Source organism: Phocoena sinus, chromosome 15 (genome assembly GCF_008692025.1).
Source record: "Phocoena sinus isolate mPhoSin1 chromosome 15, mPhoSin1.pri, whole genome shotgun sequence".
In the NCBI taxonomy this organism is placed as follows: domain Eukaryota; kingdom Metazoa; phylum Chordata; class Mammalia; order Artiodactyla; family Phocoenidae; genus Phocoena; species Phocoena sinus.
Window position 1 is genome coordinate 79,909,199 of NC_045777.1, and position 19,053 is coordinate 79,928,251.

Consider the following 19,053-nt stretch of genomic DNA (forward strand, 5'->3'; position numbering starts at 1 on the left):
GTACTGGCCTTGAGCCCAGCTCGGTAAGGCCAGGGCCAGCGGAGGATAGGCTTGGACCTGAGCCCTGGTCACTAGACGGAAGGCCAACGCTGGACATCAGAAAGGGAGTGTCTGCACATCTGCCCACGTGCAGGACCTGCCAGGGGCTCCGGCAGATCAAGACGAGAGCAGGAAAAGCCGTGGCTATCCGAGCTGTTATGCCGATTTGGGGGGGCGCTGTCCCTGAGCCCTTGCTATTGGGGAAGATGTGATGGCCCCTCTTGGTCCCCCCCCCCACCGCCCAATCCTGTCCACTGGATGCCGCTTTTGTGAAGTGTTAGCTCTGGGGTGATTTTCACACTTTTTCACAAGAAGGCAGACCTGCAGGGCATGGGCTGCTTGTCTGTGGGCGTCTAAGTTAAGACTTCGCTGTCTGTGTCTTGAATTCGGAGGAGCAGGTCCTGCATTGAAAAGGGTAGGAGCGTTGTTCACGCTGGCCTCTCGCGGGGCTGATGTGGTGGCCTCAGGGATGTCTGCTCCCCAGCAGGCAGGGACCGGGCACCTCTTGGAGCAGAGTGAAGGAGACGGAGCAGGAGGGGGACGTGGCCGTTTCAGATGGGCAGTCAGGGAGGGGCTGCCGCTCAGGGAGGGGCAGCCAGTGCAGAGGGGTCTGCTTGATGGGCGGGAACTGGTGCATGTTGGGGCAAGTACAAAGCTCCAGGGTTCTCCTAAGGGATTGTTCTCTTTTTTCCCATCTATCTGCCCCCTGTGCCTGCTTGTCATTTGGCCCACCCGATGTTCAGTTCCAAGGGAACCCACAATTTGAGCCCAGGAACAACCTTGGGATGCTGGTGGCATCGAGTTACCTGATGAGCGGGCACCCAGTGTCCAGCCTTGGTCTTCTGATGTCCACTTTGGTGTCTCCTGCGGAGTGGCCACCACAACGCACCCTGTACTGCCCAGGCTGCCGGCCTCTGCTTCTGTCCCTGACTGGGCGCATTTGCCCCGCTGAGAGCCTTTGTTCTCTGGTGGAGGCCACAGTGGGCCCCCGTGGACCCCGAGGCCAGATCTCTCCTCACCGCTCTGGATCGCCTCTGGAGTGGGCAGCAGGTCCACCTGGCTTGTCTGCTGTGCCCAGAGCCCTTGCCAGATTCTGAGCACCTAGAAAGCCCCCCTAAGGGAGGTGCCCGAGGGGAAGCCCAGAGCTCCCTTCCCTGGGGGAGGAGGTGCTTTTGAGCCTGACTAGGGACAGGGAGGATTGGGTAGAGGGTGCTGTGGACAGCAGGGTGGCTGAGAGTGTGGCAGGAATGGGGACTCCAGCGGGAGGACGTGCTGTGTTCCAGGTCCTTGGGGAGCGCGGGTGAGGGTCCGGCTAGGATGCGTGTGGAGCGCCAGGCTGAGGAGTGAGGCATCCCTCCTGCAGGCATCAGGAAGGAGGGACAAGATTGGACAGTCCACTCGGTGCGGCTGCCTGCTGCGGCTCCCTCACGCTGTGGGCTGCCCCTGTGCTCCCACCCAGGGCAAAGGGGACCAGAGAAGGAAGCCACGGCCTGGGACCTTAACTGCTCCAGAGGAGCGGCCACAGGGGCCATGGGGATGCCTCGGTGGGGGAGCAGGCCCGGGGCAGCATTCCCGCTGGCCCGCCCCGCCCCGGCGATGGCGCTGAAGGCATCTAGGCGGGCCAGGTGCGGCGTGCAAAACAGGCAGCTCCGCACGGGGGCAAGCTGAGCAGGAGCTGAGGGGGCGCGGCCGAGGGGCCACAGAGCGAGGACCGTGAGCTCCAGCCCATCTGCGTTTCCATAGCTTGCCTGCGCCCTTCTGTGTCGCCCGTCTGCTCTCCTTCCTCATGCCTGGCACAGAGAGGCGCCCACCAGAACTACTGAGGAGGCTTCCTGGGGTGGCATTCTGCCCTCTGCCCTCCCGAAGCAACAGACTCGCCCCCTGCATGCTCCAGGCACGGGCTGATGGGTTGCTTGCACAGACCCCTTTGGAGCTTGGGGCCAAGGCTCCCACCAGCCAGGCATTTCACTGGTTCCCGACCCAGAGCTTAGCCCTGCCGGCCCGGATAGGCCCTAGCAGCCTCGAGCAGCCGGATTCCCCGGGGAGATCGGCAGGTCCTGATGGCCGTTGACAGTGCCAGCTGGACACAGCCGGGATTTGTGGAGGTCACATGCTGAACGACTCCTTCTAACGTTTCTCCCCTCTCTGCATGTCTGATCTCGCACCCCGTGTAGGCATGACGAGTATTCTGATGTCAGCCATTGGACTCCCTGTGTGTCTTAGCCGCGCACCCCAGCCCGCCAGCCCTCCCGCCTCCTGTCTGGCCTCTAAAAGTCACAGCTCAGTTAAGAGATTGAGGAAAATGTCCATGAAAGGTAGTTCCTGCTCACAAATACTCTCTGGCCTCTGCTAAGTCTCCTCCGAGTCTTGCTGCCTCTGACTCTGCTGCACCGAACGCTCTTCTCTGACCACCACGGCCCTCCGCCGCTTCCTTCAAAGGGCCAGCCCATGTGGGGCTACTTCAGAGGGGTCCCCCGATGACCACTGCCCTGGCCGTCACACGGCCAGGGAGGAGGGGTTTCAGAACCGTTGGAAGGTGCTGTGAGTTTTAACAAAACTCAGGTGGAGGGGCCTGTGGGTAGTAAGTTCTAAACCTGCCATTTCTAAAGCTGATGATGGCTCTGCTTCCATCGTTGGGCCAGAGAAGTGTGACCGCCCCGGTGACCTTCAGGATGGTGTGAGAGGGGGCATGGCTCTGGCTCCGCCAGTCCTGGGTTTCCAGAGCTCACGGGCTTTGTGAACTCACACAAGCCTCCCGTTCATGAGCGGAGCGCCTCCTACAGGGCAGGTTGCTTGTGGGAGGAATAGGAAGTAAATCGCTTGGGAAGCGCCTGGCAAGTAGTAGTAGTACGGTGGTTGCTCTGATCCTGTTCACTGCCTGTCTAACCCCTGCCCAAAGGGGGAGGAGGGAGGCCAGGGAGGGGCGGGGCTAACCCTGCCCAGCCCCACCCCACCCCTAGCAGTCGCTCCTGCCCTGCTCCCCCTTCTTACTCTGCCTCAGAGGCCGGCAGCTTCCTGAGGCACTCGGGTTTGCCCCGGGAAAACAAGGCTCTCAGCAGACGCTCTGGCCTTCCTGGGCTCGGATGTCCCTTTCGTGGGGTAGGCGGTCACCTGGCTGGCCCCCTTTGAGAAAAGTGGCTCCTGGAGAGTTACCTCCAGTTCTGAAAGGCTGCCTGGGCACAGGCAGGCAGGAGAGGTAGGGGTGCTGAGCCAGGCCTCACCGAAGGGATCCCAGGGTCCAGCTGGAGACTGGCCTGTCCCTAGTCGACGTGGCCTTCTAGACCAGTCTTATCTAGAAGGCCTCCTCCCCTCAATCAGAATAGAGTCCCAGCCAGCAGGATGGCCACCCAGTGCCGGTGGGGACTGTGCTTTTGCCTGGCTTTCTCCCCAGCGACCAGAGTCAGGGTCCTAGAAGTCTGTGTGTATGGGGGTGCCTGTGCGTGTGTGTGGGGTGCGTGGTCTTCCTTTGCCTCTAGCTGTTTTTCAGGTCATAGCAGCTAATGCCCTTACAGTGATCACGGCTTTGGTTGGTATTGGGTCCACTTTTTAGATGAGAGGACTGAGACTCAGAGGTGGCCTGATTTGGTCCCAGCCCAAGAGCCAGAATCCAACCTGACATCACCAGGTCCCTGCCCCTCTGCTCCCCTCATAACTGTCCCCTGGCCTTCTCTGGTCTAGAGGGAGCTCAGGCCTGTAAGTCTGCAGCCGCAGGCTGACGGCCGTGAGCTTGGGTTCACACCAGAGCCCCTCTGGTCTCAGGGTCTAGGACCAGGAGCTCCACCTGACCCTGAGACAGGATGACAAGCCCTGCAGGGATCACTCTCCCCGGGCTGCGCTGGTCCCCCTGGTCCCTCCCCTGTGCTCCGCTTTGCTGTCCCTCTGTGATTCTGCAGCTGCCTCTACCTGGAGAACCCCGCCATGCTGATTCTCTCTCTAGCTGGGGGCGTTTCTTCTCCTTGGGGTGGGGCCTGTTTGGTGCAGGGCCTCTGCTCCGGGCTTCCTGCACAGGTGCACACAGAGGAGTGGGAGGTTTCGGGAGGAGGGGTCGGGGACAGAACTGTGGGCAGCTTAGGAATCGAGGAGGCCTGTCACTGACACCCCACAGTCCAGGGACAAGCCCAAGAAGACTGTGGTTTGCTGTGGCTGTGTGGCCGTCATCTGCAGTCGGTGTGCACACAGATGCCCCCATGGGGTAGGCACGCGCTACACACTTGACTCAGAAAACTTACTTCTCTTACCGAGACTTTCTTACAAGAATGATGAAAGCTGAGTAAAATAACACGGCCAGAATGTGCTCCAGAGTATCTGTTTTAGAAGCTGCTGTTTGACTCTTCCACATGTCCTCTGAAGCCTGGGACAGGTTTCCTGAGTGAAGGTGTGCAGGGCCCCGTCGTGGCTCCTGAGGGCTGTGGCCAGCTGCTGTCTCTGCCCCTCTTCTGTCTCCTCCAGGGCTCCTGGGGCCGGGCCCCCGGCGTGGGCCGGGAAGGGCTCAGCCGGCAGAGCTCCGGAGCGTTCTGCGCCTGGCCCAGGTCTCTCCTCTCCTGCACGCTAACCTTCCCCTCTGAGCCGCCCTAACATCCCTCCCAGCAACTTGGACCGCTCACTGTCGTCCTTTCTGTCTCGTTCCAGCATCTCCAGTTTGTTCTCCTCGGGACACCACTTATGTTCTTCTCTCTTTTAGGAGGGCCTCCAAAGCCAGAGCCAGAGCAGGTGATAAAAAACTACACAGAAGAGCTGAAGACGGCCCTGGATGAGGTGCGTGTCACGGAAACCACGCTGCTTTTGGTTTTGTTTGGAAATGAGGGGTGGCTTAGACGAGGACGCCAGCCTGTCCCCTGCTGGAAGGTGCTTCCTGAGGAGCCTCTGGCCTCATCCAGAGAGCCATCCTGCCCGCCTGGCTGTTGGGAGGGCCGGTCGGGGTTCCTGTGGTTAACCCAGCCTGCCAGACCCCCGTCACGGCTGCACCTGGACCTCTCTCTGCTGAGCCTCGCTTCGGGGCTATGGCACTTTTCTCCGATTTGAATGGAGAGTCCTGGAGAATCTGGAGGGGTGGGGGTCAAGGTCATTCATGCCAGTCCAGAGCCGAGGACTCTCTTCCCTCTTTCTCCTGCAAACTGAGTGCATAGGAAGCATCTGGCTGGTAAAGGTTTGGACAGAAACCTGAAAGTCATCCTCCCGTTGGCCCCTCCCTCCAGCCTGCTCTGCCCTCCCCCTTCACAGCTGTCTGTCTGTCTCTGCCTTTGTGCTCACCCAGCACAGCTGGGCTGCTTTGCCCCCTGCCACCCCCCTCCAAGCTGCCGGCTACACAGCCGACACGTGGCCACGATGACTTAGTACCCGCTGCTCACAGCCTCTCAGCTGGGCCCCCGACGTGTAAGATGAAGAAGCCCCAGCCCCGACCGTGGCCGTCAGGGCCTCCCGGGATCTGGTCCTCCCCCCACCTCGCCTTGTCTCCTGCACCCTGGTTGCCCCTTGCCCTGCAGGTGCGCCGCCCCTCCCAGCGGAAACGCTGGCTCCCGCTTCAGAACGCTTTCTTCTCTCTACCCGAGGGCCCGTTCCCGTGCTTGTGCGTCTGACAAGTTCCCTTTCCCTTGTAAAGCCCAGCGCTGAGGGCCCCTCCCGTACTTACCTCTGCCTGGCTGTTCTGGCCGCCGTCTCCGCCTGTGCTTCAGTTGTTATGCCGGCCCCCATGCTTGGTGCTGCCTGCCGTCCCCTCTGCTGTGGTGACGGTGAGCCCTCTGTGCTCCCAGCCTCCGGAACAAACAGCTGTCAGATTGAGTTAGACTGGGGTGAGGCACTTCAGCAGATGAAGGCCGGTCCTACGGGACCCACCCACTGTGGCACAGGGGCCGTGGGTGAGCACTCCCCGGGTTGGGTCTCCCTCCAGGACTGCATCATCTGTATGGAGAAGCTGTCCATGGCGTCCGGCTACAGCGACGCGACCGACAGCAAGACCTTCGGGCCGGTGGCTGTGGGCCGCTTGGCCAAGTGCAGCCACGCCTTCCACCTGCTCTGCCTGCTGGCCATGTACTGCAACGGGAACAAGGTACCCATGGCCCACCAGGGCCAGGGGTGGGGGTCGGGGTCTCCTTCCCGCAGCCTGTACCCGTCATGTTGCACTTAAGCAGGTGACTGGGGCTGCCGTGTGAGGGGCCCAGGACCCGCTCGGAGGCAGCCTTGAGATGTCTGCAGCCCTGGCCCTGCAGCAGGATGGGCCTGGGGGTGGCAGGCGATGCCTGGCTGCCCTGCCTTTGATGTAGTTCAGCCGGAGTGGACAGGTCAGGGGGACGGAGAGAACGAAGGCCCGTGGTGGGCCTTGGGGCCTGGCCTTTGCGCAGTGTCCCCGTGCCATCGTGTACCAGCCAAGATGCCAGCTTATCAGTCCACCGTTCACAGGGTTTTCTTTTTCATCTTAAACATGACTCGGCTGTGCAAGCTTTTGCTCACAAACCTCATTTTCTTACCTGATGCCAGTCTCTGGGTACCTTGTCCCTTTAATGAAAATGGCATGAGTTTCTGGGTTAAAACTTATCTGTCCAAGGAAGCTTCTAGAATCAAGTTTCTTTGCGAGGAGGCTGCCTGGGAGTTGGGCAATGCGCCTGGGACCCACTGTGTGACTCGGGGCCAAACCTGTGTCCCTGTGGGCCTCTTTCCCATCTAGCCAGTGGGGTGGCTGGCCTGGGTGCCCTCTCAGGGGCCCCGGCTCAGTCCACGGCATTCTGCCTTGTCCCAGGATGGAAGCTTGCAGTGTCCTTCCTGCAAAACTATCTATGGGGAGAAAACTGGAACCCAGCCCCGGGGGAAGATGGAGGTGTTCACGTTCCAGGTGTCCCTCCCCGGCCACGAGGACTGTGGGACAATCCTCATAGTCTACAACATTCCCCATGGCATTCAGGTAAGGGGCCCCGGCACAAGAGGAGCCTCCTCGGATCTTTCTGGAATCAGCCCTTCTCGGGTGCTGTCCTTTCTCTCCCCCTCCTAGCAGTCTGCACACCCCAGGTCACTGTGAAGGTGCCTAGGCTGCCAAGTCAGGCCACCAGCAACCAGGAGGCACTGGTGCTGGGGGCTAGAGCCAGCTCCTAGGGTTGTGGAAACAGAGAGGTGGCCCTAGCCCTTTCCTGAGCCAGGGAGGGCTTCTTGGAGGCAGAGGCATCTTCGCTGGACTTGTACTGGGTGGAAGGCCAGCAAGCGTCTAAGCAGGAGGAGCGCTTTTATTGGGCCGGCCGGCCAGCGAGCCCACAGGGGCAGAGCACAGGGTGGGGAGGGCTGGCTGGCCTGACTGCTCTTGAGGGACCCGCTCAGTGGCCTGATCCAGGCCTGCGTGGGGCGTGCGGGGACAGGAACCCAAGCTCATTGGGGACCCAGACGGGAGCCCTGGCCCCTGAGGTCTCTGCCTTGGACCAGGTTGGGGGATCTCAGAGCCTGGGCAGGTTGGGAAGATACTGGGTAGTGGGGGCCAGGAGTCTGACGGGATGTCACTCGGTTTTGTCTAATTAGGTGCTTCCCCTGGTTTCCCTCCAGTTCTCCGTGGCTCAAAGTGAAATTTAGAAACACTCCAGACAGCAGTAGAGCCACAGAGTGGGAGGGGACTTTGGAGTTGTACATGGCGTGTCACCGTGTGGCCGAGGGCACAGCAAGGGCTGTGCGCGGTTCCAATCGCCAGCCTCTGTCCAGCCTGCCGCCACTGTCTCGGGCCCCACTCCGGCCACTTCTAGGGCGAGAGTGGAGGGGCTGTGTGCCTGAGTGAGGGTGTCAGGCGGTGGGCCCTGTCATCCAGTCCAGAGAGCCCCGTGCCCAGAGGGCCTCCAGCGAAGCAGGCGCTTCCGTCCCAGCCTCTAAGGGATCCGGGCTCTTCGGGGAAGTGGAGGGAGTTAGCCGGAGTGTCTGATGCCGGGCTGAGCGGCCCGGGTTCAGGGAGGGCAGTCGTGGGTGGGCGCCGTGTTCACGGTGGGTCTTCAGAGCGAGACGTGAGACGGCGGTCGATTTGGTTGGTCACTTGAGCGCAGCAGTAGCCCCACCTGGAAGGCAAAGGGGTGAGGCTGGGCACCCGTGTCCGAGCACCTCTGCAGCCGGAGGGCCCCTCGGCTCCCACTCCCCGCATCTGTGTGCCTCCTGCAGGGCCCAGAACACCCCAACCCTGGAAAGCCGTTCACCGCCAGAGGGTTTCCCCGCCAGTGCTACCTTCCGGACAACGCCCAAGGCCGCAAGGTGAAGGCCCAGCCGACGCCCCTGGGAGCGGCCCCCCCTTCCCCCCGGCTGGCAGCTCTGGGCCTGGCTGTCTGTGTGCAGTGGGAGGCCGTGGGGTGGGGAGGGCCCAGCTCGGCGGCCACACCAGACCTGCCTCTGCCCACCTTACTGCGACAGGCAGAGGGGCCCCTTCCCGGGGACCTGCTGTACGTTAGGCATCCCAGGTGCCCGGGGTCCAGGGAGAGACGAGCTGACCTCACCGGTGCTCCAGTGGGAGGACGGGATGTGGAGGCGCTGGGGCCGTTCTACCTGGGTGGTGGGGGCAGCGGCCTGCAGAGCCACCTCTGCGCTGAGACCTGAGTTGGGACTTCCCAGCTCTCCGAAGGCCAGGGAAGAGCGTGCCAGGCAGACAGAAGAGTTGGTGTGGTGGCTTCGGGGTGGGGACAGCTCCGAGGGTGTGAAGAGGCTTAGGGAGGTGAGGGGGTGTCGGGGTGGGTGTCTGCTCTCCAGGCCAGCCTTGGGAGCTGGGGTTTGTTCTAAGCGCTTGTTCACGGCCACCTTCTTCCCCCCCTCCCCGCCATTCCCTCCCCTTCCCCCTCTTCCTGCCTCCCCACCATCCCCTCCCCCTTGGGCAGGTCCTGGAGTTGCTGAAGGTGGCCTGGAAGAGGCGACTTATCTTCACAGTAGGGACGTCCAGCACCACGGGGGAGACCGACACGGTGGTGTGGAACGAGATTCACCACAAGACAGAGATGGACCGCAACGTGACAGGCCACGGCTACCCCGACCCCAACTACCTGCAGAACGTGCTGGCCGAGCTGGCCGCCCAGGGGGTGACTGAGGACTGCCTGCAGCAGCAGTGAGCTGGGGGCGCAGGCGTGCCCCGCCGGAGCCCAGGCTGCTCCTGCCTGCCTGTCCCCATCCCCCGGCCCCCCAGGCCCGGGCCTGCGTGGGACCTGGGTGAGCCTGGGAGTCATACTTGCGAGGGCTTTGGATGCAGCTACCTCAGTGCGTGGGCCCCTCCGTCCTCGGTGGGCCGCGTTGGGCCGTCGGTGCTGGGGGCCCTGCAGGGGGTGAGGAGAGACTGCCTGCTGTGCCCCCAGCCAGGGGCAGGCCTGGGTCTGGGTCAGCTTCTCATACCTCAGATGTTCTATTTGCAATAAATGCCCTATAGCCAAAGTCAGCGGGCCCTGGTGGGTTTGTCAGTGGAGAGGCTGCGTGTGTGTGTGTGTGTGTGTGTGTGTGTGTAAAATCTGATGTGTGAAGGCCAGCACACACATGTCCTGCTGCGTCAGAACAGGAAGGGGACTTACAGGCTGCCCATCCAACCCCCTATATGAAGAAACCAAGGCTACAGTGAGGCCAGGAGCCGGGCGCTGACCTGAGCTGCTCCCGGGCCCCGCCCCAGTTCTCCTTGCAGTGCGCAGTCCAGCAGCTCTGCCAGGGCCCCTCCCATCTCCTTCCCCAGGGTTCTGGCTTTCTAAGCACTGCTCACATGGGGCAGGTGCTGCTGTCTTCATTCTACAGGTGAGGAAACAGGTTCAAGGGTACAGTGACAGCGGTAGAGCCGGGACTGGAATCCCGGACAGGATTGATCTGACCCCATCCTCAAAGTTCTCATCCTTCCCAACCTTCTTAGAAGGAGGATCCAATACTCGCAGGCTTGCTGTCTGCCTGGCGGGGGTGAGTGTGGCCTGGGGCTGAAGAGACACACACCGAGTCACCGAGTGACATAAGGGATGTGGGGGAGGGGGTTTGCGGGAGGGGGTTTGCTTTCACAAGCCCTTCTCGTATAAGAAAAGGACTGAAATTCTTTGACGCGCTGGTACAAAGATGAATATATGTTAGAGCATTTTCTTTCATCTAGAAGTTCCTTTTTTTTTTCTTTCTGATTTTAAAAGAAATTTAAGCATTTTTGTGGACCCCTAGCAGTATCGTGGGCCCTGGGCACTGTGCCCACTGCCTCGTGAAGTTGGCTGGGGAGGGCAGGGAGGCCTCCATAGAGAAGCTGGACCCCAATCCTGTTTGGTTCCACGGTGAGACTCGCTCCACTGCTCACAGGGCACAGGAGTTGGGTGGGCACCCGAGTGCCACCCTCATGCTCGGCTCCCACCATTACAGCACAGTGAGAGTCAGAATTGGAGAAAATGTTCGCAAATCTTATGCCTGATAGGGGTCTCGTATCCAAAAAATATCAAGAACTCTTACAACTCGACAATAAAAAGACAGATCCCCAATTTTTTTTAAATGGGCAAAGGACTTGAATAGATATTTCTCTGAAAAAGATACACAGATGGCTGACAAGCACGTGGAAAATGCTCAACGTCATTAGGGAGACGCAAATCAAAACCACAAAGTGATACCACTTCATACCCATTAGGGTGGTTATTATTTTTAAAAAAGCAGGGAATAAATATTGGTGAGGATGTGGAGAAATTGGAACCCTCATCCACGGCCGGTGGCTATGTAAAATGTAGCCACTTCGGAAAGCAGCTGGGCAGTGCCTCAGAAAGCAGTTACCATATGACTCCACAATTAAAACTACCAGGTAAATATCCAAGAACTGAAAACATGTCCACGGTAGCACTCGTAATAGCCAGAGAGTGGGAGCAACCCCAATGTCCATCAGCTGATGCACGATACAATGTGATGTATCCATGCAACGGAATGCTGTTCAGCCAGAAAACAGAATGAACTATCGACACGTACAACATGGATGAGCCTTGAAAACATTGTGCCAAGTGAAAGAAGCCAGACAGAGAAGGATGCACTGTGTGATTCACTTCATATGAAATATGCAGAAGAGGCACATCCGGAGAGACAGAAAGTAACTTAGTGGTTGTCCGGGGGAGAGGGAATTGGGGGTGACTGTTTTAGTGGGTACAGTGTTTCCTTTTGGGGTGGTGAAAAGTTTCTGGAATCTGGTGATTTAAGGCCAGTGAATTTTAAGAGGAAGTCTACAGGGGCTTCTAGGAAAGCTTATGTTTTTCTGATAAAAGAGATTGGATAACACCCCCCTGCTCCTCCCTTCTTCCTACTTTGATTGAGGATATGATGGCTGGAGCCACAGCAGCCATCTTGCTACAATGAGAAAAAGGCCAAGAGAATCTCAGAGACATTGACCCTATCGTCATTTGACCAAGCCCATGCCAGCAGCTGTCCTCCTCCAGGATTCTTGTAAATAAAAATAAATCCCTCCTTGTTTAAGCAAAACAAAAGCAAACAACCCCCCCTAAAAAAACCAAAGCCCCCAGAAAACAAAAACCACTGAACTGTACATTTTAAAATGACATGGTATGTGAATTATATCTCAATTTTTAAAACACATACAGGGAATTCCCTAGCAGTCCAGTGGTTAGGACTCCACGCTTTCCCTGCCGAGGGCCTGGATTCAGTGCCTGGTCAGTCAGGGAACTAAGATCCCACAGGCCGTGTGGCACAGCCAAAAAAAATTAAAATTTAGATATTTAAAAAATAATTAAAAATTTAAAAATACATATATAGTGAGAACCCGTGGGAGTAATGTAAGTAGGGCAGGTGTCCCCAACGCCCAGGATGAAGACCGGTACCCATCTGTGGAAAAATTGTCTTCCACGAAACCGGTCCCTGGTGCCAGAAAGGTTGGGGACCACTGAAGTAGGGGACTTGCTAGCTGTCAAGGGCTCTACAAGCCTTGCTCTGAGTCCATGTGATTCCTTTGGACGAAGGAACTGGGGAGTGAGGGAGGATGCGGCCTCGTGGAGGAAGGGCAGGGTGCAGAGATGGCAGCAGGGCCAGGGGTGGTGATGGGGCTGGCATCAGACAGGTTGGGGCTGCCCACTTCCTTCCCTGGGTGGGGATAGAAGGCCAGAGGGAGGCTCCTGGCACCTGGGGTGCAGGAATCTCTGGCATGTGGCCCTGAACCCTTGTTTCCAGAGATCAGCCCTCCTCCCCAGGGCTGGGAGGCTGGGTGGGACCCAAATTCAGACATGGGCCTCTGGGGTGACCTGGCCTGCATCTTGGGGGTCCAATGACCTCTCTCGCTCAGCTCCAGCGGCCCTGCTCCTGCCCTCCTAACTGGCCCTGGCCTGCCCCACACCGGAGCCCTGCCCAGCTCCCTCCCCGTGGTGGGCTGGGCTGGGAGGAGGAGTGAGGGTGAACTTGCATTTTCAGGTCTTTCAAGCCCTCGGCCAGGGGGCAGCCTGACTAACCAGCTCCTCCAGGCCCGCGGTGTTGGGGGAGGGGGTGAGGCCGAGCCCCAAGCTGTGGATGCGTGGGTGCTCTGCAGGCCATCATGGGGCTCCCCTGGAGGCAGCTGTGCCCTTGTCTGCTGCTCCTCGTGGTGCTGGTGTGGCCCCAGCCCTGCATGAGCCTGGGTGAGTGGGGGTCCCGGGATGGGTGCCCCTGGCCAGATCCAAGGGGCTGGGGCACCTGCCGGGACCCTGGGAGCCCGCCCCCTCCGATTGGGAGAGGCAGCCCCAGGGGCAGTGGGCCCTGGGCCCTCACCCCTATCTCCACGGCCGCAGAGCTCATCCCCTACACGCCGCGGATAACAGCCTGGGACCTGGAAGGGAAGGTCACGGCCACCACGTTTTCCCTGGAGCAGCCGCGCTGTGTCCTGGAAGGGCACGCCAGTGCTGCCAGCACCGTCTGGCTGGTGGTGGCCTTCAGCAACGGTATGTCCTGGTGCAGGCCTGGGGCTGAGGAGAGCTGCAGGGGCCCTGGGAACCCCTCACAACTGGGTGTGGATTGGGAGTTTGGGCTTTATCCAGAGGGCCCTCTGAGAGGTGACAAAGCCTCATGTGAGGCATGGAGGGCCAGGGCTGGAGGCCTTGGACCCAGCCAGGGGCTGTGGCGAGGTCCCATCCGCTCCTCCCCTCCGGCCCCAATCTGTTTGTCCCTCACTCCTGCAGCCTCCAGGGACTTCCAGAGTCCCCAGACACTGGCTGAGATCCCAGCCTCCCCGAGGCTGCCGACGGATGGCCACTACATGACGCTGCCCCTGACCCTGGATCAGCTGCCCTGTGAGGACCCAGTGGGTGGCAGGGGGGGCGCCCCGGTGCTTAGGGTAGGCAATGACGCCGGCTGCCTTGCTGACCTCCAGCAGCCACCCTACTGCAACGCCCCCCTCCCCGGCCCTGGACCTTACAGGTGGGTCACCCAACCTGGACCTTGGGAGAAGGCTGTGCTGGGAGAGGAGGGGTTTTGGGGACCAGGGCTGCCCCCCCACCCCAGCCTCTCCCCAGGCCTCTGTCCTGGCCCGTCCCCTTCCCGGCTGCAGGCAGAGCAAGCCCCTCCCCTTCACAAGCCTGGGTTTCTTCCTCTGTTGGGTCCGACCAGCTGGGGGGGGCAGACAGAATGTGGCCCTTCCAGGAGGCCCACGAGGAGGAGATGGGCATCGCAGAGCCGGTGGGGTTGGGTGGGGGTTGGGGAGGAGTCTGCAGGCCCCACAAGGCGGGAGGGGAATGCTGCAGGGCCCACCGTCCCTCCCACAGGTAAATCTGGCGGGAAACTAAGCCTGGGGCTGAGGGTGGAGCCGGGGTGGGAGAACAGGTGTCAGACGAGGGGACAAGGCCAGAGGTCCTCGGGGATACCAAGTGCGGCTGGGGGAACCGGCAGGGGGCGCAGGCAAGGCGGGCCGGGGCGTAGGCTCCACCCACGCCTCCCTCGCCCTCTCACCCAGCCCGGCCAGGTCCCCCTCCCCTCCCCGTGGCCACTCCCTGGCGCGGCCTCCAGTTGTACCTGCCGCCGCAACCCTAGCGGGCCCCCGGAGCCGTCCCGTCAGTGCCAGCCTGCCTGCGTTCCTTGCGGCTCGGAAACCTTCCAGAGCTCCGCCCCCCACCCGCGGACAAAGATACTACCGAGGCTTCGCACGGCTCCCGGTGCCCCCCGAGCTCAGCCTGCCCCCTCCCGTGATCCTGGGCTCCGAGTGCGCCCTGATCATAGCCCTCCCTCCCTGGCCTTTGCCTGGGGTGCCCGCCCTTATAGGGGGGCTTTCCAAGGCCTCACAGACTCCTCACAGCCAGCAGTTCTCTGGGAAGCCAGGGCCCCCCAGCCCCATGCGCCCCACTGAGCCACCCTGAGGCACCCTGCATGTGACACTTAGTAATCGGGGCCACCTAAACCAGATAGAGTGTCTGGAGAGCGACGGGTCAGATGGTTTGGGGCTGCTGGCACAGGTCACTGTGGCCAGAGAGGTCTCCGGGGGTCCTTAGAGCAGGGCCAGGCTTCAGCGGTGCTGATGGGCCCCACCCTCCCCTATACATGGAAAGGCCCACAGCCTGGCCGGCCAGCAGCAGCTGCCTGGGGTCTGGCCAAGGTGGGAGCCTCGCCCAGGGCAGTCGAGGCTCAGAGCCTCACCCTTCCTCCTCTCCCCAGGGTGAAGTTCCTCCTGATGGACTCCAAGGGCTCACCGCAGGCCCAGACGAGGTGGTCCGACCCCATCACTCTCCGTCAAGGTAGTGCTGGGGGAGGGGTGCTCCGGCTCTAGTCTGCCCCGTGTGGACTGGCTGCCCTCTCCACCATGGTCGTGCTCAGCCGGCCCCCGCCCCATACAGAACCTCGTGCTGGAGGCTGGGGCACGGGGCCGACCCCATCGGCAGAGACACCGGCTCTGTCCACCCCAAAATGTTTGCCAACCCTCGGGTGCCCCGGGCCCCAGCCCCGTCATAGACAGAAGCAGTCTTCCCCTCCTTCAAGGAGCCAACCCTGTGCCCAGCACTGCCAGGTGGAGGAGAAGGGCCAGGGCAAGAAGGAGGCTGGAGTCGGTCAGGGCGGTGGGTCCCGGGATAAGGAAACTGCACGTGAAAGGCTGGAGTGTCCCACATGTGGGTGCCTGGGAGATGGGCTGAGAGGCCGGGCTGGTGGTGTTGGTGGGTCTTGTCATGTGAGGGCCTTGAATGCCAGGCTCCAGGAGCAGGGCAGTCCTGAGCTCTGCTGCCACGCTTCCTGCAACAGGCGGGGCAGTGGGCAGGCACATTGGTGGGAACAGCCTAGAAGGTGAGATCAAGGCAAAGGCTGGAGCGATGGCTGGTGGTCCAGGCTGGCAGAACACAGATGCCTAGCTGAGAGGGACAGATGGATGGGCTCAGGAGGCTGGCTGGGGATGTAAGGCAGTCAGCCTTGGGTGGGAGCATGGTGGGGAGGTGACCGCCCTGGGGTCCAGGGGCAGCCTCTGAGAGCCACTGTGTGTGCAGGGAAGTCCCCAGGCTCCATTGACACGTGGCCAGGCCGGCGAAGTGGCGACATGGTCGTCATTACCTCCGTCCTCTCTTCTCTGGCCGGTCTCCTGCTCCTGGCCTTCCTGGCAGCCTCCAGCGTGCGCTTGTGAGTGCTGACACCCCCGAGGGCCCCTCTCTCACCCAGAACCCCTTCCCTCTCACTGGTCCCAGCACCTGGAAGCCCTCCATGAGCCCTGTGGTTCTGAGGTGGGCGATGCCCCTTCCAGGGATGTGCAGGGAATTCCCCGCCCCCGCCCAATATCTCTCACCTGGGAGGTCAGGGAGGTGGTCCAGCAGCTCCTCTGACGACAGGTTCAGAGAAGGGGCCACCTCGTTCTGACTGGGCCCTTCTCCTCTCTGACCTTGTTTTCTCTCCAATGAGCCCTCTATCATTTCAGCGAACTGACACCCAGGTAGTCAGGGTGGCCACCTGGAGGAGGCACACCTCCGGTTGGTTCTACAAGGGAGGAAAGGGAGATCAGAGGCTGCAGGGGGAGGGCTCTGGGAGTGGGGAGCTCGGCAGCCTACTCCACCCAGCAGGATGACAGCTGCGCCTCTTCCTCTCCCTATCCAGCTCCAGCCTGTGGTGGCCGGAGGAGGCCCCAGAGCAGCTGCGAACCGGCTCCTTCATGGGGACGCGTTACATGACCCACCACATCCCACCCAGCGAGGCTGCCACGCTGCCCGTGGGCTGCGAGCCTGGCCTGGAACCCCTCCCCAGCCTCAACCCCTAGCCTGGCCCATACAGCTGGGGCTGGGGCCATGGGGGACCTGCACCTACGTGGCCCTCCCCCATCGCATCTCCCCACCCTGCCTGAAATCCATCCCACCACTAGCAGCCCTGCCTTGGGCTTTCCCAGTTCCCCCGCTCCAGGCAGTGAAGTTGCACTCAGGGGAGGGCTGTGGTCAGGCTGGGCATCCAGCCTCCGCCTCCATCTGCCTCAGTTCTGCCTGCCTCGAGTGAGGCTGAAAGGTGACATGGAGAGACCGCCCTGACAGGAAGCTTCCAGGCCCCAGGAGGAGGCCTGCAGGGGGCCTTGTCTGCCCTGTGCAGGGGGCTGGGCTGGGCGCATCCTGGGGTATATGAGGCCTCCCTCTGCCCCTCTGTCCCATCCACCAGTGGCTGGGGCTGCAGTGGAGCCTTTAGAGGTTCTTCCATTTTCCCTGGACGGGGGCCCTTTCTGAGGGTGGCACTCACCAGCTGTAAGGTCTGACAGTGTAGACACACGTTATGACTTTCCGGCCACCACTCCTAAGCCCCTTGCACACGCTGATGGCTCACACGCTTATCCACTCACTCTCACGCCACAAACATTTATTGAGCTCCTGCTGCATGCCCTGCAGTGTCAGACGTGGGCCCTCACGCAGAGCCCGGTGCTGTTCTTGGGAGCTCACTCACTGCTCTGAGCCTCAGATGACCACGTGTCCTGATGTGACCTGTTACTATTGGGAGGCTATGACTCCCTCACATTGTCACATACCCTTGGGCTCACACTCCTCAGACGATCACCCCAATGGACTCTCTGGGGTCCGCGAGCCCCCATCACCCAGGAGGATACACTTAGAGCAGCGTCCGTCCGCCCGCCCGCCAGGCCGGTGGTTCCCACTATGGCCACAAGGGGGCGCCAGTCCAACGCAGCCGCAGGGTCCCGCGCTTGCGCACTCCTATGAACTGCTGCGAGTCCCGCCGCGTGACCCGATGTCGTAGAGATACCGCCACTCAGGGGGGTCTCTGGAGGTCAGGGCTCCAGGTCCCACCTCGGCCAAGCCAGAGGGATGAGCAGTCACGCTCTCGCTTGAGGATCTACGATGTGTCGTCTAATCCGCACAGCCGCCACCGTTTTCTGGACGGAAAAACTGAGGCTCAGTACCCTCCCCGCCGCGCACTGTCCACTGTCACCGCACCCCGTGTCCCTGGACCCAATCCCGGCCCCTCTAGTCTGACCGCGGCTCCCAGCAGGCAGGCCCCCCGAGGAGGGTGCCCAGCGGTGGCCAGCGGGGGGCCCCTGCTTTTTGGAGATGAATAAAGGCAGTCTGGCTCCTCCATCCTAGCAGTGCCTGTGCTGGTTCTGGAAGAGGAGAATTTACACGCAGGGCCCAGCCTGGCCCCGACACCAGACCCGGGGCTGCCCTGAGCCTATGCCCTTGATCGCCAGCCCTAACTATACATTGAGGGTGCCCCATCTCCTGACGGGCCCAGGGAAACCTACCCACAGTGGGGGGCAGGGCCAGGAAGCCTCCCACCAATGCAGGTGGGTTTAGCAGTGCTCCCTCCCAGGCAAACACTTTAGGGGGGGTCTACTTTGAAAACCCATGCACCCCTGGTCCCTTGTGGTCTCTCCCTACGCTGCCTGCATCCCCACCAGCCACAAGACCCATTTTAGGTGCAGACAGACAGATTGAGATGCAGTCAGGAGCTCAGGCCCTGGTGTCCTGGGTGACACCTGGCCATGGGAACCAGCCCCTTCAGTCAGCCACTTTTGAAATTCTGCTACTGTACAGCCCAGGACCCTCTTGGATTTTTGGAATTGGAGGACGGTTAAAAGTGCCCTCCCCCGCACCAGCTACCCCCAGAGGAGCCAGTCTCACACTGTCCTGCCCAGGCCTGGCTCCAACACCAGACAGGGAGGCCCTTGAGGCCCAGGATGCCCAGCTTGGGGCCTGCCCAGGAGGGATATGGTGGGGAGGAAGAGGGGTCCGCTGGTGTTTGCTGAGTGAAAAAATGAACAAACCTGCCCAAAGCTGGAGGATCAGCCAGGAGCAGGAACTGCCCCAGGCTCTTTCTGTCCCAGGGTCCTTTTGTGGCTTGTTCTTAGTGCCAGAATCTGTGCAGGTCCCAGGAGCTGCGACATCCTGTGCAGGCCTGCGGCTGCCCCTCACTTCTGAACAGCATCTTCGAACCCTCTGAGGAGCTGCTGTCGCCCCATCGGGGCCACAGGGTCTTAACCGTGGAGACAGGCTCTGAACACACATTGCAACATGGTGAGTGAAGACTGGGCAGGGGAGCCCAGGGGAGGCAACTGACCCCACCTGATGGTCAAGGGGACTTCCTAGGGCTGAGATGAGTCTCAGGAGGCAAATGCAAGTCAGTCAAGTCAGAGGAAAGAAGGAGAGAGGAAGACAGGGTGTGACTCAGGGAGATCAGGTGTAAATGGTCTCGCCCTACGGTGGTACGGATGGTGCCCGGGACCGTGGCAGCAGGGACTGGGGGCCAGGAGGCCAGTAGGAGGGAGGGTGACCTCCAGGCCGATGGAATCAGCCCTGACCCAGCTGGGGCAGATGAAGCAGGTTGGAGGGGAAGAGTTGGATTCTAGAAATATTCAGGAGGTGGCTGGAGGAATCAGGCACTTCTTAGACTTGGGGGATAAGCCAAAAGGAGAGGTTGTGCTCTCCTTTTAAAAAAAGAGACTTGTTTTTAAAAATAAATTTATTTATTTTTGGCTGCGTCAGGTCTTCGTTGCTGAGCGTGGGCTTTCTCTAGTTGCGACGAGCGGGGGCTACTCTTCGTTGCGGTGCGCGGGCTTCTCATTGCGGTGTCTTCTCTTGCTGCAGAGCACAGGCTTTAGGTGCGCGGGCTTCAGTAATTGTGGCACTCGGGCTCAGTAGTTGTGGCGTGCGGGCTTAGTTG

At 60.8% G+C, this 19,053-nt stretch overlaps 2 protein-coding genes across 8 annotated transcripts in view; both read left to right on the top strand.

The window, feature by feature from the left end:
* DTX2 (deltex E3 ubiquitin ligase 2) overlaps window positions 1-9,405 on the top strand; it is a 33,893-nt gene extending 24,488 nt beyond the window's left edge. For 4 of the 7 annotated variants that reach the window (XM_032605236.1, XM_032605237.1, XM_032605235.1 and 1 more), the window contains 6 exons: window positions 2,214-2,354; window positions 4,721-4,794; window positions 5,927-6,085; window positions 6,773-6,934; window positions 8,158-8,247; window positions 8,862-9,405. In XM_032605236.1, the coding sequence (XP_032461127.1) occupies window positions 2,214-2,354; window positions 4,721-4,794; window positions 5,927-6,085; window positions 6,773-6,934; window positions 8,158-8,247; window positions 8,862-9,089 (854 nt within the window). In that variant the 3' untranslated portion in view covers window positions 9,090-9,405. The remainder of the gene's footprint in view (window positions 1-2,213; window positions 2,355-4,720; window positions 4,795-5,926; window positions 6,086-6,772; window positions 6,935-8,157; window positions 8,248-8,861) is intronic. The other 3 variants (XM_032605241.1, XM_032605242.1, XM_032605240.1) reach the window with 1 other exon arrangement.
* A 2,996-nt stretch (window positions 9,406-12,401) lies between these two features.
* UPK3B (uroplakin 3B) lies at window positions 12,402-16,294 on the top strand. Its single transcript, XM_032605243.1, has 6 exons — window positions 12,402-12,581; window positions 12,732-12,881; window positions 13,119-13,356; window positions 14,584-14,663; window positions 15,402-15,531; window positions 16,000-16,294. The coding sequence occupies exons 1-6, from the start codon at window positions 12,500-12,502 to the stop codon at window positions 16,157-16,159; spliced, it is 840 nt and encodes a 279-aa protein (XP_032461134.1). The 5' UTR covers window positions 12,402-12,499; the 3' UTR covers window positions 16,160-16,294.
* The last annotated feature ends 2,759 nt before the right edge of the window (window positions 16,295-19,053 follow it).